The sequence below is a fragment of the Lytechinus pictus genome, chromosome 9, assembly GCF_037042905.1.
Source record: "Lytechinus pictus isolate F3 Inbred chromosome 9, Lp3.0, whole genome shotgun sequence".
Lineage (NCBI taxonomy): Eukaryota > Metazoa > Echinodermata > Echinoidea > Temnopleuroida > Toxopneustidae > Lytechinus > Lytechinus pictus.
Genome location: NC_087253.1, coordinates 24841900 through 24866679, shown reverse-complemented (window position 1 = coordinate 24866679; position 24780 = coordinate 24841900). Strand labels below are relative to the sequence as shown.

General features: G+C 35.0%; 1 protein-coding gene across 1 annotated transcript; it reads left to right on the top strand.

Annotated features, from left to right (window-relative positions):
* The first annotated feature begins 3843 nt into the window (after positions 1-3843).
* LOC129268545 (extracellular serine proteinase-like) lies at positions 3844-10807 on the top strand. Its single transcript, XM_064104417.1, has 6 exons — positions 3844-3922; positions 4922-5046; positions 5871-6042; positions 7435-7628; positions 9410-9578; positions 10591-10807. The coding sequence occupies exons 1-6, from the start codon at positions 3844-3846 to the stop codon at positions 10794-10796; spliced, it is 945 nt and encodes a 314-aa protein (XP_063960487.1). The 3' UTR covers positions 10797-10807.
* Positions 10808-24780: the final 13973 nt, after the last annotated feature.

Genomic DNA, 24780 nt, shown 5'->3' with positions numbered 1-24780 from the left:
GAGCAGATTAGCAATCAATTACTTATTTGCAATTAACTACAAGACATATGATTGATTTAGGGACCAAAAATACACTTGCAATTGATCACAAGTTTCTTGCAACACCCTTTGAATGAAACTGTTATCAACAAACGGGCAATCACACAAGACTATATCGCACACATTCGTAATTCCGAAGCTTCGTTATTCCGAAGGTTCGTTATTCCGAAGGTTCGTTATTCCGAAGGTTCGTATTTCCGAAGGTTCGTAATTCCGAAGGTTCGTTAGTCCAAAAACGAAATGAGGTTCGTAATTCCGAAGGTTCGTTAGTCCGAAAAAGAAATTAATGAGGTTCGTAATTCCGATGGTTCGTTAATCCGAAAACTAAATGATTTACTAACCTTATTTCGTTTTCGGACTAACGAACCTTCGGAACAATGAACCTTATTTCGTTTTCGGATAAACAAACCTTCGGAACAATGAACCTTATTTCGTTTTCGGATTAACGAACCTTCGGAACATTGAACCTTAGTTCGTTTTCGGATTATCGAACCTTCGGAATAACGAACCTTCGGAATAACGCCACAAATGTTCGGATTAACGAACCCTTTTACGTTTTCGGATTAACGAACATCGAGGTATAGGCAATTTGCGTGTTTCGGAAATACGAACCTTCGGAATAAAGAACCTTCGGAATTACGAACCTTCGGAATTACGAATTGTAACCGACTATATAGCATATAGTCCATAAGTCATTGTAGATTACGCATTCACACCCGTTTACTTGAATGAAGGGCGACGCTCAGCTGACTGATTCACATTGGCTTAATGACAAACTAATAATGCCTGTTGCATCTCATGATGACAGTAAAAACTATGCAATCAAGTAGGTATACACACGTCAAATTTTATGAAATAGGTTAAGTTCAATAAACAATTAGCAATTCGTACAATGTTTTAAACAAAGTGCGGGTTCGACAACTTATATTACAAAAATCAAAACTTGTGATCAAATTGGGATTTTATTTTCTAAAGGCGCTTAAACCTATTTTAATCAGAGAATATAAGATAGTGCATACCATGATAGTAAACCTTCAACATTAGAAAGTTTTTTTTATTGCCAAAATATCGTCGAGTTTGTTCAAACAAATATCGATATTTGTTTGTGTTTTTTTTGTATTTCCATATAAAAATAATATAAATAAATATAGTAAATATACATGTTCAAATTTAACAAATCGGATAACTCAAATTAAAATATGGAGGATGGTCCATTTTGGCTGTATTTACAAAATATCGCTGTAATTGGGTCCTTTATAACGTAACTACATTCATATAAAACAAGAACATAATTACAATAAATAAAGATACACAATACGTAATCGAACACATTAACAGAAAGAATATATAAAAAATACCATTACCCCATCCCGTCTAACCCTAGAACAATGCAACAACAGGTTAAAACAATTACTGAATAATCAAGATAATATCGAATATTAGATTTAAAGAACTGGATCGTTGAACTAGACGACAAATGAATTGGTAATTGGTTATAAAGTGTACCCCCTATCGATACAAAAATGTTCGTTTATTATTTGACTTTGGTCTTCGGAGTCGGAGACTAATATTTCGATGACTTGTAATCAGGATTGAATTTACGACATTATGGTAATATTTCTTATCGAAAGCACTCAGAAATTACTCCATAATCATGATCATCTAAAAATGGATTTTATAGCCGTGATACTTGATGTCGATGGAGATCGATCATGGATCTCTCGCCAATGTACCCTTTTCCGTTTTTTTATATTATAAATTTCATTCAGTTTAATCAATGTTGAGCGATCAATTTTCTGCATAACTGTTGTATGATTTAGTGAATTTATATTGGTCATAAATGGTTAATTTTTGTTTCTGAATTTATCCACTGTATATGAGTATGTTAATACTATGATATTTTGTACGATTATTTTATTATGGATAATTATTTGTCTTTTGTGAATAGTGTTTTGTTAATATTGAATTGTAATGTTTTACAATGTACCATCACTTTGATTTTGAAATGAATTAATGATTAATAAATATTATTACAAAACAAAAAAGTACAGGCCAGTTATTACATTGTAAGGTAGGGGTAAGGGGAAATTGACACAGAAAATTAGTCTTTACCAAAATAGGTTCCATGTCATTTGCTCCGGCGATAATTGCTCCGCTGTAAATTCCACACATTAATGGAATGACTAACTTCAGTCCTGGATTTAACACTTTACCCGATCCTAAGCATAACGTAAAACCCTATTGCAACCCTAATCCTAAATCCCATGGCCCGTATCTGAAGTCTGATTTAACTTAGACCACGGTCTAACTCTGTACTAAAAAATCCGATAAATCCATAATTCATTGTTCGAAATAGACATGAAATGAAATAAAATTATGGGAAGCCAAAAAAAAAAAAAAAAAAAGTTTATATTTTACATTTCTTATGTTTAATATTTTGTTTATTTTTGCTTTCATAATGAAGAAAATACTTCAGTTATCATTCCCAGACAATTATGAACAATTTGGGTGTCATATGAATTAATGGATTGGATGTATACTGTAAGGGATTCGTGCCCCAATTGGCTCTCCATACTTAAACCACAACTTTAAACCAGGGTTTATTTTAACCAGACTTCAGAATACGGGCCTATATCTTATACGAAATAAAGCCCAGAGCAATAGTCGCCGGAGAAAATATCGTGTCACCACCAAAATAACGTATTTTTACTAATGTTTTCCCCTTTCTTTTTAATTTGCCTTAGGTGTCTCCCTGTGCAAGGGAATGAAGATGACACTGAGCTCCAGGTGGACCAGTCTGGAGACTCTGAGGTAAGGAAAAATAGGGTACGCCATCAACGGACATTTCGAGGGTTCAGACATGTCGCAAGGGACAGATTTCCTATTAAAAAAAAGCTCCGAGTGAGCGACGCGAGCGAGCAAAAATTACGACCTAGATTTTTAAATAATATTTGGGAAAAAAACATCTCATCCTTTTTCTTTCCTTTTATTTCTTGTTCTAATGATTTGATCGTGAAAGGTTTTCGAGTCCGTGGCCCCAAGCCTGCCCCCCATCTGTGCGCCAGTGTTTAAAGTAATTGATTAAAGATCAGTGAAAATAATTGATAGATGTCTATGTCAGTTGCGTTGATGGAGGGGGGGGTGGGACTGCCCAATTTCTTTTTAATCAAATAACAGCTAAAGAAGGAGAGGAGAGAGGAAATAGGTACAGAGAAAATTAATAGCTCGGAGGAAGAGAGAAAGAGAGAAAGAGAGAAAGAGAGAGAGAGAGAGAGAGAGAGAGAGAGAGGAGAGAAAAGGGGGGGGGGTGAGAAAGATGGGTAGATATATTCACATATAGATGGTATAGATAGATAGATAGATATATAGATAGATAGATAGATAGATAGATATACAGAGTAATAGAGAGAGGGGGAGGGGGAGAGGGGGAGAGGATTGGCGGTGCTTGTTCTAATCCAAATATCCCGGTGCTGCCCCCCTTTATAACACTGAAAATTATCTCAATTTCTTCCCTTCTTTAGGCTGATATACATTCGAGAATCCACGAAGCAGAAGCCGTCATCAGTGAGGCCTCCTCCTCTCGACAAAGTAAGAAAGGTCAGCTCCCCGTCTTACAAAGAGTTAGTTGATTCGATCAATCACAACTATGGAAAGCCAGCAACATCAACATCTAAAATGCATGTTTATTCAAAATGTTTTCTATAGATATGATGCATATTCATACATTCATTGTTTTCTTGACAATGCAGTGTGCTTATCTTTGTTCACAAAGTACATTTGTGCAAAATTTCTGAAGATAAAATTATGACATTGATAGATTTCCATACAAGATTGATTCCATCAACATCAACAGTGTATACAGTTGAGGTTGATGGAATTAATCGTAAGTCTTTGTAAGACGGGGCCCACGATTGTGAGTTATACATTCACATTCACTCCAGGGGTCCGTTGCAGAAAGAGTTACATTTAAACGCAAGTCAAAAAAATCAATCGCAAGTCCCAAATGCGCGCTGTTGATTGGTTGAAAATCAAGTTGCGCATGATTTTTAAAGTTGCGTTTGATTGTAACTCTTTCTGCAACGGGCCCCAGTTTAAATAAACATTTATTTTCTTCCAACTTATAATCTCCCCCCCCCCCCATCTTATGTAGGTTGAATCAAATTTTGTGTGTATGATCGAGGGACCCATTAATCCCATTTTTTGATTGGAAAAGTTACATTATAATTCCAAATAACACGCACACAAAAATCACACCAAAGTTTGTGCCACTGAAATATTTGCTTTTGAACCTTCTTAAAATTATGCAAATCCACTCAGTGGCTTCGCCTCCTCACTCACATTTATGATCACGATCTCACCATTTACAAATCATGTTGATTTTAAAAATGATGATCAATTAACCATATATATTTTTCTTGTATTTGAAAGAAAAAAAGTGTTAATATATGAACATTTTTAAAAAGTATTAAAAGAAAAAGAAATAATATGCCCTTTTCTGTATATTATATTTATATATTGACAATATTTCACGGTAAAATAACAATAAACAATCATTGCATGGGAGGGGACAGTCATAAGCACAACGGCTTGAAAAGGGACGCCCCTCAAGAAAGGCTATGGCCCTGAATAAAATCAATATAAGTCATATTTAAAATTTACAACAAAAGCAGGGCCAAAAGGAAAACACATCAAGTATGTCAAGAATAATCTAATGATAATAACACACCATGTTCATGTTTTAATAAAAGTACACAGTTTTTACAGTTTTAATAAAACTACACAGATGTACATCATTTTATATAGATTAATTTCTATTTATTTCGTCGACATCACCGGAACTTTTTTTCATTAGTGGTGTGTAACCTTTACAATTTACTTTCAGTTTGTACGTGCTGTGGGGCTGGTGTTGATATATTCCTCCTCGATACTGGCGTGCACGTCCATCACGAGGAGTTTAATCAACGTCGTGTTAAGTTCTTTTACGATGCTATTACCCCAGAAATAAACGTAAGCAACTGTAATTTCGTGTGTTTCACGTGTCTTGTTTTTTCGTTGATGATATCATCAAGAGTGAGTTGATGCAAATATTATATTCCACAGTGTTGTCTGGAATTGTGCGTTTTTGTGTCTTTCTTATGTTCTTTTCATATCTTTAATTCATTTTGTTGTTTTTGCTGTTTTTTATGCCATCAAAGTTTCTGTCAAAATACTTCCCCCGGTTTTATACACAATCCTTTTTCCACTGTTAATCATGTAATTGTATTTATATCATTGTATTATTTGATTCTGATTACCATGATTTTATACCGGTTGATGAAAAAAAAAATCAGAATTAAATAAAATAAAATTGAATTTATTTTAAATAATAACAAAATCAAATTGAATTTATTTTATTTCGAACATTAAAAAAAGAAATCGCATAATAGTTCGAAGAATACAAGTCAGATTGATATATTTATTTTTCTTGAATGATATTGTGTGTACGTGAGTTTTGATACTGGAACTCATTATTGGACAATGATGTCAAGAAAGACGAAGTTTGTTCTCTCCTCGTTCAAGAATAATTCCTCTTTAAGCGCTTTCGCTTTATAAAATAATGCTGCATACTGTTTGTTTTGAGGAGGAAGATGTGACGGGTTATGGTTACTGTCTTTTCCATATCCAATCCCCAAGCAGTTTCTCCAACTCTCATCCAGGTCCTATTGTCTTTATTATGTAACATTGTAATTGTTCTTCTTATTGACTCATTTGTTTTCTCTATGTATTTGAAATGCCAAATAAAATAATAATTTATTTTGTTAATAAGAATTTGTTTTCTTCTAAACTCTTAGGAGACCAATGACCGGTACGGTCACGGAACTGCAGCTGCCAGCGTGGTCGTAGGTCTTACTAAAGGCATTGCTCCAGGAGCAAAGTTACATAGTATCCGTGTTGCCAAGCGTCCTGATGTAGTTACATATGATAATGACAACCCTGTAGCTGAAACCTCTGATATTCTTGAGGGTAAGACAGTATACTGTCAAGTGGTAAATTATGTCGTATAGATGATACAAATTGACTTGTTTCCTGCAGCAAGAAAGAACAAAGGTAGTGTCAAACCATGGAGGTAGGAAGAAATGATCACACAGAGTGTGCATAGTGTGTTCACAGTATGTTTACAGTGTGTTAACATTGTGTTCACAGTCTACAGTGTGTGTTTACAGTGTGTTCATGTATTGTTCACAGTGTGTTCATAGTGTGTTCACAGTGTGTTTACAGTGTGTTTACAGTATGTTCACAGTGTGTTAACAGTGTGTTCACATTGTGTTCACATTGTGTTCACAGTGTATTTACAATGTTTTACACAGAAGATTATATGTGAAGGTGTGATTCAAACGTTTAAATTTAAATAATAATAGTGATATCTTATTGAGCGCACACACCGTCCAGAGATGCTCATGTGAAGATGATTTGATGATGTGAACACACTGTGCTCGACACTGTGATCAACCTGTTAATAGACTTGGAACACACCGGGAACACACTAAGATAGCACTGTGACCACAATGTGCTATACAGTGTGAACACGATGTGAACACACCATGAACACACTGTGAATACACTACGAACACACTGTGAACATAATTGTGTACCATACTAATAACACAATGTGAAAATAACGTGCACACATTAAGAACACGCTGCGACTACTAATGTGACCACACTATACTCCATACTGTGAATACATGTGACCACTTGAAACACACCATGAACATACCGCAAACACACTATAAGCACACTGTGAACGCATATGGGACATGATTCTTTTCAGTTATACTGTATAGGGTTCACAGTCGAAGGTGACATTATTCGTATCGCATTGAGTGCGTATAACATGGAAATAAACATTATGTTATGTATTTATTTATTTCCTTGTTATGTATTTTTAAATATGTAAACTCACATTGTTAGTCCTAGGACTTTTTGATGAGTATTGTTTAATAAAACCGGATTGAATTTGAATTTGAGAGGGTATAAAGGGGGAGGGGAGTTGTTGGCAAGACGATCTAAAGCTAGGTGACGTCATCATTGAATAACAGGGATTTTTCACAAGCAAGGGGTGTTTCACAAAGATTTAAGTACTGTATGATCCTCCCAATGTGGTGATGTCTTTTATAACATGTATAATGCACGCAGGCATTTAATAAGTGCGACTTTAAGTCATACTTAAATATTTTTGAAACACCCTTATAGGTGTCCCATACTTTTCTTTCTTCTTTATTCTCTCCCTCTTTTCTTCTGATTTTTGGAAAATAATGGGTGGGGGGGGGGGGGTGGTGGTTGAACCTTCCCCCTGTAGGGCCATTCGTGATAATGATTGATTTTTCCTCTCCCCCCCCCCCCCCCCTCTTACAGCTCTTGACGAGGTGCGTACGTGGAAAAATGGGAATCCAAACAGCAAGTGCGTTCTACTGTACGAGATGTCGGGGATATATAACTCGAAGATCACGGCCAAATTAAGCAGCATAGTAAATGATTGCGTCGTGGTGGTCCCGGCTGGGAATAACAACGATATTGCTTCTAGTTATACGCCTGGAAGTATGCGAGAAGTAAGTATTTATTTAAATAGTTAATCAATCCTTGTTATTCATCATTCAATTATTCATGTACTGGTGATTCATTGATCGATTCATTAATTATTTTTTATTGAATGATTGATTCATCAAGAAATGAACCAACGTTCATTTATTCATGCATTCATTTGATTAATTAGTTAATTGATCAATTAATTAATTAATTCATTCATTTATTCATTCATTCATTCATTCATTCATTCATTCATTCATTCATTCATTCATTCATTCATCCATGATCCATCGAGAGGAAGAAGATGAAGCAAAAGATTAAGAAGAGGAAGAGGAGAAGAGATACCAAAGGAAGAAGGAAAGGAAGAGGGGGATGGGAAGTATAGAGAAGGGGAAGGGTGTGAAAAAGAGGGTAGCTTTTATTCATTAATTCATATTTATTCAATTATTCATTATTCCGTTTTTTAATTCATTCAAATGGATCCGCTCATTATAGCTATACTGGTAAACAAAACACTATCATTTTTCATTTATTTATTTCATTTATTTATTCAAGTCCGTTAAAATACATTGAGCATATATATAAAAAATATCAAAAATACATTAAAAAAACCAAGGAAACAAAGATACATAGTAAGATGCAAGTATAGATTGTATAAGGATAATTACAGTACATGTATAAAAAATGAACACGAAATGGGAAGCTGCAAAAGAACAAAGCAAATGTTCTGTCGAGGCAGTCCCTATGGACAGTAAAATATAAAATTCAAGACTTGTACTGATAAAATAAACATATAATAATTAGGAAATATGATGGGATAAATTGTGTTGGATGGTTGAAAAGAAAGTTTTTCAACTTGGATCATTTCATTGTTATCATTATTATTATTATTATTATTACTATTATTATTTTTATCATTATTATTATTATCATTATTATTAATATTATTATCATCATTACTATTATTAATATTATTATTAATTATTATTATAATTGTTATTATTATTATTTCCATTGTCCACAACTTGATGTTCTGTTGGTATATTAAAAAGTAACCGGACTTCTTCCAGAAATCTAGGGTTATTGTTCTATATTCTATCAAATGGGTCCTCTTCTCATTGTTCACTTCTCTTTCTAATTCAAGACCTTCCGTAAGATATGAGCTGTTCGAAGCAAGCTTGCCTTCTGTATCGTTTCAAAGGACACCTCGACTCCTAGAACAGCCAGAAAGCTTCTGTGTCTTGTTGTCACTGTTCCTAAGGCTCCGATGACTATTGGTACCACCTTCGTCTTCACCTTCCATATCCTTCTCAGCTCCCATGCCAGATCGTTATACTTCTGTATCTTTTCCTCCTCTTTACGCCAAGCTCTGCAGTCTCCCGGAATCGCAATATCTATGATGAGACATTCCTTTTCCTTCTTCTTTAAGAGAACGATGTCTGGTCGTCTAGCTTCAATGACCTTGTCTGTCTGGATATTAAAATCCCATAAAAGTTTTACATCGTCGTTCTCTACTACAGGCTCTGCCCGATGTTCGTACCATTTTTCCGTAGAGGTAAATGGTACTTCTTGGCCAGACCCCAATGAACTGCAGATGCTACTCTGTCGTGCCTTCCTTTGTACTCTGTCTGTGCCATTTTGCTGCATTCACTCACCAGATGAGACACCGTTTATTATTATTATTATTATTATCATTATTATTATTATAATTATTATTATTATTATTATAATTATTATTATTATTATCTTAATTAATATCATTATAATTATTATCACTATGATTATTATTATTATTATTATCTAGGTTATCACAGTGGGAGCAACCAACAGAAAAGCGAAGATCTATTCCCAATCAAACTATGGATCCAGTGTGGACATATACGCCCCTGGGAGAGTAGATGTAGCATCGCACCGTGATGATACCAGCTATGTTGGAGTATCTGGGACATCCTTTTCAACGGCAGCAGTGGCAGGTACATTCAGGGGCAGATCCACCCCTCTCCACCCTGGGCCCCCGTTGCATAGAAGTTACCATTGTTACTTGCCATCCAATAGTATCTGCCATGGATACGATGATCAACATCCAATCAAAATCGAGGATTCCATGCAAGTTACCATTGAATGGCAATGTTAACATAATGGTAACTTTTATGCCCCGGCCCCCCAGGACCATTTTTTTTTTTTTTTTTTTTTTTTTTTTTTTTGGGGGGGGGGGCAGAAATTTGTGTGCACAACTGCCCCCACCACTTTCTACTCGTTACTCCTGGATCCTGGGAATATTGTAGTAATGATTGACCAAAAGAAAGAAAGAAAACAAAACAAAAAACCCCCACAAAACCATTATAAGTATGCTTTTTTGGGGGGGAGGGGGTGGTCATTATTCCATGAGATAATTTGTAACGTGCAATATATTGTCCAAATGTCCAAATTGCAAAAAAGTTCGCTTACATTACGATTTTATTTCCAGTCCATGGATTTCTTACTATGATTTTCCCTTTATCCGTCAATTTCTGAGAAATTTGAAATTGAATGTTTGAATTTGAAATCTTATTTGAATCTGAATCTGAATTTATATTTGAATTTAAAGTTGGATGTTTAAATTTGAATTTGTACTTGAAATAGTATTTGAATCTAAATTTAAATAAATTTGAAATGTAAATGTTTGTATTTGAATGCTGGAGTTTGAATTTGAATTGAATTCGAAAATGTAAATATTTTTAGCTATCAATAATTACACATTAATTATTTGTTAAGGTCCTATCCACAACAAGCTTTTGCTTTACTTTAGGTCCATCCACTTTGAATCTGCATTTATATTGTAATTATGCATACTATTTCGGAATGAGTTAAATGTGTTTGTATTTTGATTGATTTGTGGAAAAATAAAAATGAAATGAAAAATGAAATGAAATGAAATGAAATTGATTTTTGTAATTTGGATGTCTGAATTTTAATTTGACTGTGTATGTGTATCTTTTTTAACAGGAGCCGCAGCAATCGCCCTTGGCAATAATGATGTGAGATCTTCATACATCACGAATGCGGTGAAAGACTTTATTCTTACAAACTCGAGCCGAGTGACGGACTTGACAAACGACAAGGTTCCCATACAGTTTGATCTGTCACATTCTCACTTTCTCTTTAATAACACCGAACTCTGTCGACAATGTAAATGCAACGGATCCTTATAAGCCCGAGGATGAAACCACACTTCCTGCTGGAAAGATGATCAGTGTGTTCACAGTGTGTTAATAGTGTATTCACAATGTGTTCGTTGTGTGTAAGTGTTGACAGTGCATGTGTACAGTGTGTTGACAGTGTGTTTGCAGTGTATATGTTGCAGTATGTTTAAAGTGTGTTCACAGTGTCTAGACAGTGCGATCATAGTGTATTAAAGTGTTTTCACAGTGTATACACATTGTGTTCAAAGTGTGTTTGCAGTGTGCTTACTGTGTGTCCATAGTTTGTTCACGGCATGTTAATGTGTTAGAACAGTGTGTTCACAGTGTGTATGCATCGTGACCCCGTCCCCTTTGTTATAATAAGCTCATATAACAGCGCAAACATAATTTCACGCTGTGGGGCATCTTTAGTGTGAGTGATTATTGTGTGTGTACAGATCGGAGTCTGAATTGAGATTCACAGTGTTATCTGTTTTCGCATTTTAACAGTGCCCTGCTGGAAAGAACAGAGTGTCACACAGGGTTATCACAGTGTGTTCACATAGTGGACTATTTGAAAACATTATTCACACTGTTAAAATGATCAAAGTCAACAGCGTGAAGATATTTTCACACTGAGGACACCTCGACAGTGTGACTATTCACAGCGTGTTTACATGGTCGACTATGTAAATACGTGATTCACACTGCATGTTAAAACGCTCAAATTCAACAGTGTGGAGATGATTCCACACTGTGTTCCACACTGTGAACACACTGTGGCACACTCTGTGGGACACTGTGTCCTTTAAGGTGTAAAAACGATTTCACATTGTTTACCACAGTGTGAACATACTGTGAACACACTGTTGGACCAAGGAGTTACCATCTCTTCGTTGGACCCATGGTGGGACATTGTAATAATTTCTAGTAGAGACGTGGGTGTGCTCTGTTCAACAATCTATTCACATTTGAGTAATAGTGTTAGGGGCATGACAGTTATTATTTTCTTTTTTTACTTGAACACTTGAAACTTCTTAAATTGCACTTTCTTGATTTTGTATTCATAATTTATCGTAAAGTGAAGTGAAATTGACATAACATTTCGATAAAAAGGACTAATTCTGTGATTATATACAGCTCTGTTCAACAATCTATTCACATTTGAGTAATAGTGTTAGGGGCATGACAGTTATTATTTTCTGTTTTTTACTTGAACACTTGAAACTTCTTAAATTGCACTTTCTTGATTTTGTATTCATAATTTATCGTAGAGTTAAGTGAAATTGACATAACATTTCGATAAAAAGGACTAATTCTGTGATTATATACAGATATTCATGAAAAAATAAGATAAATTATCAGTTAGGATATACATACATATCGTCAGCTGGGAATCAGAAGGACACTACATGTCATTGCAGGGCAAAGATGTTATATTGAGAACCAGAAGGACGCTGTTACCGTTGACTTTGTATAGCAACAGGAATGGAATCTTTCAGCTGCAATAACGCCCTTTTGGCTCTCATTATGATATTGTAACTTGAGAAAGGGGAAGTTCACCCTGACAAAAAGTTTATTGTAAAAATAGCAGAAAAAATAATAAAAAATATTGCCGAAGATTTTGAGAAATTCATCAAATAATTAAAAAGTTATTAGAATTTTTTCAATTATTTGATTTGTGACGTCATATGCGAGCAGCATTCCTACATAGCGAATGGTAAAAAATCAATGAAATGTCATTTTCTCAGAAAATTGAAAATGGTTTTCACTGTACCTAATTTGTATATCAATAGACAATTATTTCACACCCGATCATGAATAGAAAACAAAATTAAGTCATCAGGAACCATACAAAATTTGAAATTCATGCATTCTATATTACATAACACATGGGGCAGCTGCTCGTTTATGACGTCACAAATCCAATACTTTGAAATTTAATAACTTTCTTACTCTTTAATGGATTTTCCTCAAACCTTCACCAATATTTTTTACTATTTTTTCTGCTATTTTTACAACAAAGTTTTCTTCAGGGTGAACTTCCCCTTTAATCTTGGATCGAGCTTGAAATTAACGGAGGCCTCGAAAGGGCGAACAGACAGTGGTGAGGCTACATGCCTGGCAAGGGGAGACAGACCCAACTCAGTAAACACAATGTTTAAAAGTTATACAACGCTTGTTTACTACATGAACCTGATATAAGTTGTTTAACAGTTTAAGCAACCACGTTAAATCTACTGAGAATTAAATATGAAAAAATAAATTTTGCTGTTTATTAGAGATTTCAAAGACTTATTTAAACTCTCCCCTCTCTCTTTCTCTCATCTTCTTTTTTCCTCCTCTTCTCTCTGTCATCCCCTTATCATGTCCACCTTCATTGTCTTGATACTATATTCCTCCATCTCCTTTATTTTCTTCCTTTCTCTCATTCATTTTTCTTCTTTCCTTCTTTTTCTATCTTGCAGTGCACAAAACACTTGAGTAATTTCATTATGAAGTCAAGTAATGCATGGTACATGTATAATTGATATTTGAATGCTTTATATACATACACATCCAGTATTAAGTGCAATCTTGTAGTGCAATCATGTAGTGTAATTACAGTAAAGTATAACAGGATAAACACGATAGAAGAGTTGCAAATGTGTCTCTTGCATTTTTAACGTTTTCCTTTTTTTTTTATAGCATGTTGTCCCACATGTTGTACTTGTAATATGTAATATTTGATATTGTTGGCATTGCATCTATCTTTGCTTTCTCCTCTCTCTAATATCCTTTTTCTTGTTTCCTCCAATTTTCTGTTTCTCCATTATCCTTATCCCTTTTCTCTTTTAAGCCAAGTCTGCCCCGACTGTAGGTTGATTTGAATGAATAGAGGTGGATCGGCTAGAATGTAAAATGTTGTGTGCTATGCCTATATATCTCGGTTATCTATTCGTTCGGGTCGACTTTTTGCCGGGGCGGACTTGTTCTTTTGTTAATACTTCGATGCATGTCCAACAATCTATTATATGTTTCAGTGCTCCATTCGACCTTGTTAAACGCCTTTTTGTTCAACTACACCGATTTCAGTTATTGGTGTCAGTGAAACCTGGTTCAATAAAAATTCTCCTCCATTATTTAACTTACCAAATTATTCTTTGATTAGAGCTGACCGTGTAGGAAGGAGAGGGGGTGGTGTTGCCTTTTACGTTTCCGACAATTTGAAATTCCGTACTCGAAATGACATAATATTTGAGCGAACTGAAACATTGTTTATTGAGATTGACAGCATACCTAAGAGTAAAAATATTATTATTGGCTTAATATACAAACCTCCCAATGTTGAATTTGACATATTTTATCAAAATCTGGAGCAATGTCTTGATAAACTTTCTACAGAGAATAAACATATTTATTTCATGGGTGATTTTAATACAAATTTTCTGAATATAAATAATTCTAATACCGAAAGATTTCTTCAATTAACTAATTCTTATGCTTTTTCCTCACATATAAATAAACCCACAAGAATAACTGCAGCTTCTGCGACTTTAATAGATAACATTTTTTCTAATATTCATAATGAAACAATCATCGGCGGTTTACTTTATTCAGAAGTATCAGACCATTTGCCAATATTCACGATATCCGAAACCAATTCATCTAAAAATAAATCAACAATACCTCCCCGCTATAGATTAGAAACTCCCAGAAAAATTGAATCTTTCAAACGGGACCTTTTTGAAGAAAATTGGAGTGATATTTACAATGAAAATAATGTGCATATTGCTTATGAGAAATTTAACAATAAATTACAATTTTATTACGATAAAAATTTTCCACTTGTGAGGAAGCGTCAAAATTCCCGGGAGGCCAAAAACCCGTGGATCACAAAAGGGATTCTAAAATCAATACATACTCGAAACAGTCTTTACAAATTACATTTAAAGAAACCATCACCCATAAACGTGCAAAAATATAGGAAATATCGGAACAAACTTACAAATTTAATAAGATTATCTCGCAAGATGTATTACTCAGACAAATTAACTAAAGTTAGCGCTAATTCAAAGGCGACATGGCGGGTTATAAATGAGATTATCGGAAAAAAGACAACTGAATTACCTAAAGATGGACTAACTTTAAACGGTGATAAAATCGCAGATAATTCCACTTATGCTTCACAATTCAATTCTTTTTTTAGTAACATCGGCCCCCAACTAGCAAATAAGATAGGTAGTTGCAACAATGCACATTTTACTGATTTTATTTCAACGCCATTCGAAAATTCTATTTTTCTCAATCCTACCAACCCCACTGAACTCATTAACATTACGAAATCCTTAAACTCTAGTAAGTCACAAGGACATGATAGGATAAGTACATCTATGCTTAAAGAAATTATTCATGCTATTGTTGATCCTTTAACTTATATTTTTAATCAATCTATATCATCAGGTGTTTGTCCGAACCTACTCAAAATTGCAAAAGTTACCCCGATCTACAAAAAAGATGATCCTCATGAAATAAGTAATTACCGCCCAATTTCTATACTTTGTAGTATATCCAAAATCTTAGAAAAAATAATATACACACGATTGTACAATTTTTTAAACTTGCATAATTTATTGAATCAAAATCAATATGGTTTTAGGAAAAATCACTCTACAGATTTAGCGCTAGTAAATATTTACGACAAAATTACTAAAGCGATGGCTGATAAAGAACATGTTATTGGAATATTTTTGGACCTAAGCAAAGCTTTTGATACACTTAATCACAAAATATTACTTCACAAACTACATTTATACGGAATACGTGGAAATGCACACAGATGGTTAGAAAATTATTTATCAAACAGACAACAATATGTTACATTTAATGGAATAGATTCAACCTTTAAAACTATCGAATGCGGTGTGCCTCAGGGGTCAATTTTGGGGCCGCTCCTCTTCCTATTATATGTCAATGATATATCAAATACTTCGGCCTTATTATCGTTTATCCTCTTTGCAGATGATACTAATATTTTTTATGCTCACACAGAACTAGAAACTGTAATATCTACTTTAAATGTTGAATTATGTAAAGTATCTACTTGGTTCAAATGCAACAAATTATCCTTAAATATAAACAAAACACATTTTATGCACTTTAAGCATTACAATACACATGCTGTTAACAATACAATAACGATAAATATTGATAACGTATCTCTACAGCAAAAACAACATTCAAAGTTTCTAGGGGTAACTATTGATGAAAATTTATCCTGGAATAATCATTTAAGCCAAGTCACAACTTCCGTGTCCAAAGGTGTTGGAATAATTTCCAAATTAAAATACATATTACCTGAAAAAACTCTCTTTTTACTTTATAATGTTTTGGTGCTTCCTCACATATCATATTGTAATATAGTTTGGGGTAATTGTGGTAAAACGAAACTTAATCCGATTTTCTTATTACAAAAAAGAGCAGTCCGTATTTGCACAGGATCACAATATCTTGCTAGATCCAATCCTTTATTTTTTAAATTAAAAACATTAAAAATTTCAGATATAAATACATTTCATGCTGCTATATTCATGTTCAAATACAAAAAGGGATTACTTCCCCCTTCCTTTCAAAATATGTTCACCCTGAACAACACCATCCATTCTTATCCAACACGAAACTCCACAAACTTTCATTTAACAAATCCAAAACTAATAATAACACACAAATCAATTAGACATTACGGTGCGGATTTGTGGAATGATTTATCACATGACATTAAGCTATGCACATCACTTTATTCATTCAAAGCTGTTCTGAAAAAAAAAACGCTGTCAAGCTATAATTTCTAAAATCTTTCTGTGTACCCAAACAACTGATAATCCCCCCCCCCTTGCACATGCACACTCGCACACCTGCACTTGCACTTTCACTTTTATCAACGTTATTAATCTTATCTCAATCAAATTTCTCTTCTCTATCCACTTTTGATATATTCCTATTATTTTGTGCAATAAAAGATAGTCTCTTTTATTGCACTATACAGTCTGGTTTTCTATCCCCTTTCCTTTCGAGGCCTCCATCGCTTTCAAGCTCCAAGCTTAAGATGGAGGTCTCCCACATTTCTATATATATGTTCAGTAATTAAAAAAATGTATATAGATATATAATTTCACAGTACAGTTGATATTTTATAATGATTTATGTGCATTATTCATTATGTTTAAAAAAATATTTGCTTATTATGTAATATTGAAAAAAAATGTTATACTTGTATATTCTTTGTTTTTTGTTTAGAAATGTGGAAATAAAATAAATCAAATCAATCAATCAATTTATCGTTCTCTTTATAATCCAATAATACACAATGCTACTCAATGATTTTGCCAATTGTTACGCATTTCTTTTTCCCTGTTCTTACTGTTTCCGTTTCATACTAACTTGTTAAATATTTATTGATTTTTTTACCAACCTAATTCCATATCGCCACTCATTTATATTATGTTTCCTGCTACTTTTGCAAGGTCGAATGGAGGTCACTATGTATTCTGTATTGACTGGCTGTTTTCTTTATTTTTATTTATATATGATATATACCTTGTTTGTATTGCGTTTTTTGTCAATTTATATGTCATATTTTTTACCTTGTACTAGCATTTGTAATTCAGTCTTTGGCTGCAATGAATGTTTCTTGATGTATCAATAAAGACCATTACTATTATTATAAACCATTTAAACGACTACTGTAATGTTCAACGGCGTTGTATAAAGATTTTGTAATAACAATAATAATGATAATGGTAATAATGATAATGATAATAATAATAATAGTAATAATAGTAATTAAATAATTACAATAATAATAATAATGATCACAATAATAATAATGATAATAATGAAAATAATAATAAGTATTTCCATTATCATTATTATTATTATTACTTGATATAATTATAATCATTATCTTTATTATTATTATTATTAAGATTTTAATCAAAGTTTTTACTTTTTATAATGCCACATTTTGGTTGTCATCCCCTCTCCTTGTGTTGTAATGAAATAGGGTAGTGGTTGTACATTTTATCATCAAACTTGCTGCTGTACATTGTATTCCAATTTTACTGATCTATTCGATTTGTTTTACCTTATTAAATTTTTAGAGCGTGAATGTGCAATAAATGCGATGAAAAAAAATCAAATTAATACATAATGTGTCAAATTAAAGATATCTGTTTTTCTTTCGTATATTCTCTCTAAGAATTTGAAGGAAGAGAGTAAAGGAGAGAGAGAGAGAGAGAGAGAGAAAGGGAGAGGGAGAGAGAGAGAGGGGGGGGGGGGGAGGAGGTGACCTGGATGGGGCTATATAGGTTATTGTTCTTTTTCTTAGGGGGCGATAAACCGATGATGTTTTTGTAAACGGAACGGAAAATACTAATAATGGATCGCCGTATAGGCCTACCTTTATTATTAAAACCTTATGAAAAACGAATCAAACACAGCGAGTGATTGATTTCATTGACTCGCTTATTTGCATAAAGGCCAGGATTTGTGCTTATGAAAATACACGATGGGGGGGGGGGGGAAATAACCTTTTATTTTATACCGATTTTGAAGAATTATGTTAAAGGCTTGTTTCATATATTTATATGATTTTTTTTCATTAATTATAAATGCTTGTTTTTGTTTTTATACTTTTTATATTTTTAACTTGACAAATCTAGCCATATGAAAATACCGTATACTGGTAGCATGGGGGGGGGGGGGGTGCCCAAATTATTTTTCTATTATGATTCTGGAAAACACATTAAATTGATGAATGAGTGCTGCCTCTGGTGAAAGGTCCTGACATCTCTGTCCATCGAAGATTGAAGATCTCATATGAGGGGGGGGGGGGGAGGGGGGGGGGGGGTCAGTCACTATATTGCTGTACACACGCGTGACCAAGGAATTTTCAAACACCCCCTAAACGAGTTTTTCTCTGTGTGCAAAAATAACCCCCTAAACAAGTTTTTCGCGGGCTTTATTTACACCTTTTGGCCCCTAAACAAGTTGTCACCAAAATATGACCTCGGGGCAGCGGCGTAACAGGGGTCGGTGGCCAGGGGGGGGGGGGGGGTGGGGGCAAGAGCCAAAAATTTCCCGGTCATATCATGGTGTGAACAGGTGTAATGGTGTAATGAGGCGACTATTTTGAGAAGGCCAGATATTGCGTATCGGGCAGAATTTATCTTTAAAAAAAAAGTTGCGAGCGAGCGAGCAAATATTTTGACCTTTTTGATACAAAAATCAAATTTTGTGATAGATTTTGACATGATATCCAGAAAATAATATATTTCACTCTTCTCTCTTTAGATTCCTTTTTTGTGGTCTGTACGCCACTGTGAACAGGATTCTTTGCGGCAGTAGCGTGAAGAGTACACCTGCACACGCACTCACTTGCACACACTTCATCTTGCCCCTTTTTCTTCCCCCTTTCCTTTTATTATATTTTAAGCAATATAAGTGACATCACTTTTAAATAATAAAGACCCGGTATTTCTATTATGGTTTTCATGTAGCCTTCTCTTTTCCCCTGGCTGCTATTATTTCAAGCGTTCAGCTTACGATAGCTGGCCTCTGCATTTAAATTTATTTGTTATTGTTTACATGAATTATGTCTATATCTACTTAACTACTATACAATTGTCACCTTTGTAACTTGATCATTATGTATATGTTTGATTTTATATCATTGTTATAAATTTGTAATTTTGATTTATTAATAAATGCAGAAATACCTGCTCAAAAAAAAGAGTAAAAAAAAACGAGGGGCGCAGTATAGCACATGTGCTAAAAAGCTGCTTTATATAAGTCCCGAGCGAGCGAAGCGAGCGGGAAAAAATCACCTTTTCATGAGAATCTAACTTTGAGCTATTTTTTTTACATTATATTCAGTAAATAAAATCATATCCTACACTTTTCCTTTGCTTTTCTTTCCTCCTTTTTTTGTTCTTGTTTGCAAAACTCTTTGGGGCCATGGCCCAACCCTTCCATACGCAGTGCTGTGCGGTTGGGGTCCGGGGCGGAGCCCCCGGAAATTCTTGATATCAAAGCCATTTAAACCTCGCAGATTGCCGCTATTTTAATCAAATCGCGGGCAATATACATAATAAAGCTTTTACACAACACATTTATTCAACCCAGTTGCGTAATGAACAAATATTTTGAGGGGGCAAAACATAGCAATGTGGGAAAAATTTGTAAAAAGTCGCCAGCGTGCAAAGCGAGCTTGAAAAAAAAATTGCCTAATGAAATTAAATTCTAATTATGTGATAGATTTTCCCATTATATTCAGCAAATAGCACATTTCATTGTTTCCATTCATTTCATTATACGTTAATTGTCTCCTATAATTTCTTTTATTTCCTCTTGGGTGTGGAACCAAGACCCCCCCCCCACGCCTGTATGTCAGTAATTGAACGTGATTGAACGGGGCCATTATAGAGCCATTTGAAGGTTATAAATGAAGAGCCCCTACTGCGTGGGCCCCGGTAGCTTATTTGCATAAAATTTAGCAAGCTTATAGCACAATGTTGTATGCAGTCCATCTTTCTTCCCGCTCTTTAATTTCAATCATCGGCAGCCCGGTTGTGTTATTAATATTTTTTCTTGTCCCTTTTCTTTGTTTTCCAATTTAGCTTTTGACTAATTCCATTCTACCTTCGTTTCCCGCTATTGTTTGCCAATTTGTTATCTTTTAATTTATTTCCCACCGTGTTATTGCATTACATAGGCCTATTTCGGAATGATTTTTTTTTTCTCTCAAATGTTCTTCTTTCGTACATTTTCCCGCTTTCCTTCCTTTTCCATTAAAGAAATATGTTTTTTCTTCGTTTTCTTTTCGCTTTTCCCTTTCCCTTTCCTTTTCCCCGTTTCTTCCCATTTCCCTTTCTTTCTCCCTCCCTTTTTTCTTTTTCCCGTTTTTCTTTTATTTTCCCGGTGAAATCCGCCAGGGGGAGGGGGGCAGCTTGCCCCCTGCCCCCCGCGCCTGTTACGCCACTGCCTCGGGGAAAAAGCTGTGTATAGCAATATATTTGACTGCCCCCCCCCCCCCGGGAACAGAGATACAACAACCATCTCATCTCACAGCCATTCATTTTGCCCCCCCCCCCCAAAAAAAAAAAAAAATTGTCGACAAGAACAGCCGGCGTTTGCAATACTTCGTCAAATTCCCATAAAGAAACAGCATCATCGGGAAAGAACAAGAAAACAATATTCTCATTGTTCTATGTTACTTGTTAAGATGTGAAATTGGCTGAATAAGATTTCATATGTGTCTTAAGATTCATGAGTCGTGTGAGTCCAAGTTTACTTCCGTGGACTTGATTAAAGTTGAATTAAGAAGACGATTCCAAATATTGAGATATTTACATTAATAGCAACCTTACAACCCCCCAAACACTAATAGGTGATTCGACCCCCCATTTTCTTTTTTCAAAATAGTGAATTTGAACGATTTATCCCTACCCATTTTCCCTGAGTTCGCTCCTGCAATGCCTACCGAGACGGGTGTTCTTTGAGTGTGACGTCACCGGGGGGTATTCGGTGCCGTTTTGTGTACTATGCACGTACTCCTTCATATGGAATAACTGCAGTTGAAGTTGTATCTGCGAGCCATAGAACTTGCAAAGAGGAAATGATTAAAATATTTGTGGCCGTACTATTATTCCAAATATGTGAATTCCCTCAGAATGATACCATAGACCCTAAAGGAATAACTTCAAGGTGAATAATATGAAATTTGATCGAGATCTTCTCACCAGTCGATAACGTAGCAGACGTGTTATTATGACATATTTATCCGCGTGTGACGCGGCTCTTGCAAAAAAACACAGTTGGTTGCGGAATTGCTTTGTGCCGACCGGCCGCCCGCTCCGGCGCAGCTAGCTGTCGAGCGACCGTAACGTTCTTGTTGTCTTCAACCATAGAGATGTATACTAATTACTATATATATCTTTCTGTCTTCAACTCACTTGCGAATTGCGTTTGTATGTGTGACGTACGGTGACCCCTAGCGTAATTAAATATAGAAAACAACTCAGAAGGCCGAGAAAGAATACTATATACGTTTGGTTCAAGATTGTTCTGTGGAATGAGCTATGAGTGGAAATGATCCAGAGGATATAAAAGTGGAGTCAAAGACAAAAGAAAAGAAGAAAAAACGCCAGGGGATCGCTGCACGGCCATGAACTAAGTCGACATACCAGACCATAACAATACACTCAATGCCTAGCTGGGTGTTGTGTGTGCTAGTATTATGCGTTCAGCGCGCGCTGAGCTCGCCGCCGGAATTACTTTCCAGCTACTCACTTGATTGAACATCGTGATAAAATAAATGAGAAATAATGAAAATATCATTCAATAACTCACTGTTTGCTATCTTACATCATGATTGAAGAGTTCATGGTGGTTATTCATACTGTTTTTTATACAGGGAAAGTAAAGATTTGTACATATCAGTCATATTTGTTTGATTTGAGTTGCTTTGAAAAAAAATTGTAAAATATCTTTCTCTCTCTGCATAGCATTTCTGTATGACATTCAGGCACCTCTTATACTAAATTCCCCCCGGTGACGTCACACTCCGAGTGACTTTTCTGTACACTCGTCTCTCGGGCTCTGACAGGTGGCTAATTTCATAGACTTTCAAAGCAAAATATCGAGAAGGCAGAGGATTTTTGTGACATGCTATCTGTTTGAACAACTTATATTACTATATATTGTATGTAGAACCTATATTTATGGAAACTCACCCCCTTCTTAATTCAACTTTAATACTTCAGATGTCATGGCAGTAGTGTTACACCTTTTTATATAACCCTCAGGGAGTCTTTTGGAGATACTTTTGTGTTTTGAACGTGCTTTATCTTGGATTATGTGACCGTTTTCGTATGAGGATATTTTGTGTTTCATCTTGCTACCTACTCACTGTTGTTTGAGTGCATGTATGCATGCATGCAGCTACCTCTACAAGGCGCAGCCCTTTGATGTCCACTCAGCCATAATATTGAGTAATTAATAACTTTTGTCCTACGCAAAGGGAGTGTTTGGCACTAACAATAACAATTATACAAAATACTTTCACTTCTATCACCACATATACGCAATCATCTATTTTTGCCGTTTGGATGTTCTCTCCTACTTTTGTCCACTTTTCTGCACACATTTGTCCATGCACATTATCACTCTCACTTCCCTGCTTACACTAGGACTATCAACATTCTTTTATCCTGATGACATCGTCGATATTGTTTTATTTTCTCTAGCTCTGTCTCTCTACACACCGTACATGTGTGTGTTCATGGACCTACTACTCTAGTCCATGGTGTGTCCTAGAAGCTGTAGTCTTCCGCATCAGACGTATACCTTGTGTTTTTTTTTGTACAGCATCAGAATTGTGATAATTACACTTGCTTATATCATGGACCTACTTATAGCGCTCAACATCAGAAGTCTCTAAGCGCTCTTCGTATGCAGCAGAACTACCCTGGCTTTAGCAGAGCAGCTGTTACGCGTTCAGCGTTTCAAGGAATAAATTCCTGCCAGCTAGGTTACCTCACCCATTTACCTCTCCTGGGTTGAGTGCAGCACACTGTGGATCAATGTCTTGCTAACACAAAACTGAATTTGTACCAGCTACAGTCATTCTCACTTTTGGACATGGTATATGTACTATACAAGTGCTTCATGGACCCTCCAGGACATTATATACTTTGGCCGAGTCAATTAATGAATAAGATGTAGGCATAGACTATGTAAAACTCGTTTGTGTGAGTGTGTGAGTGGGTTGGGTTGTGAGGGTGTGTGTGTGTGTTTGTGTGCGTGGCTCACATATATGTCATGAATTTTGTTTTCTATTATTTGTTAATTTCATGTTTATGTTCTTTCCATGTCTCATCTGGTTTTGAATATGTTACTATCAAATCGTTTAAGCGCGTAAAATACTTTCGCTCCCGGATTTTATATTATCATAATTCTGTGGCCACCTTTCAAACAACAATATACCAGGCACATAATCAAGTCTTTTTTCGTCTTTTATTGTCTGGCGACGTTGAAACAAATCCCGGTCCGAACTATAAATTCCCTTGTGGTCATTGCAAGAAACCCGTTAAAAATAACCAAAATGGACTGTTGTGTACCACTTGTCAAAAGTGGTATCACACTAAATGCCTCGAGATCTCTTTAAAGGAATATACTAGGCTGTATCAAAACCCAAATGAGAATTGGATATGTTTAACCTGTTCATTGCCGCCATTTTGTGACTCCATTTTTACACAATCCTTTATTGATGTTCAACCCACCTCAACAGTTAATGCACCTCCTATCCCTGAATTTAACACACCTACTGGAATTGATAAGGCTGTTTTATACAAATCATTTAATAATATATTTAAAGCAAAAGGGTTGCATTTCGTTCATTTAAATATCAGATCCATTTTATATAAAGTTCCTGAACTACGCGTCCTTCTCAATGAAAGTAGAATTTCAGTAATTGCAATTACTGAAACATGGTTGAATTCGTCCATAAATGATGAAGAAATTTATATCGATGGTTATTCTATATTAAGACGAGATCGTGCAGGCGACCATGGTGGTGGGGTCTGCCTTTATATTAAAAATGATATTGCATTTAATCTAAGAGAAGATCTTACACCTGATGGTATTGAATCATTGTGGATCGACATTCTATTACCACATACAAAGCCTATTATATACTTTAGGTGTAGTCTACAGACCCCCGAGAGACAATCACTTTATTGATTCTCTCCCTGATATATTGGACATATTAACAAAAGATGATGAGGTTATACTTTTAGGGGACATGAATATTTGTCTATTACAACAATCAGCACTGACCAAAAGATACAAGAATATTTTGAATTTATATGGTTTGAGCCAACTTATAACGAAACCCACCCGAACTACACCTACCACTTCTTCATTAATAGACCATGTAATTTGTAGTAAAGAAGAAAATATTTGTCAAAGTGGTGTT

What these genes read in the sequence shown, in the direction of transcription:
- LOC129268545 (XM_064104417.1), top strand. Translation starts at nt 3,844, where the DNA reads ATGACATTGATAGATTTCCATACAAGATTGATTCCATCAACATCAACA. An exon ending in TGAGGTTGATGGAATTAATC is followed by an intron (nt 3,923 to 4,921) that starts GTAAGTCTTTGT and finishes ATTTACTTTCAG; the next exon opens with TTTGTACGTGCTGTGGGGCT. An exon ending in AACCTCTGATATTCTTGAGG is followed by an intron (nt 6,043 to 7,434) that starts GTAAGACAGTAT and finishes CCCCTCTTACAG; the next exon opens with CTCTTGACGAGGTGCGTACG.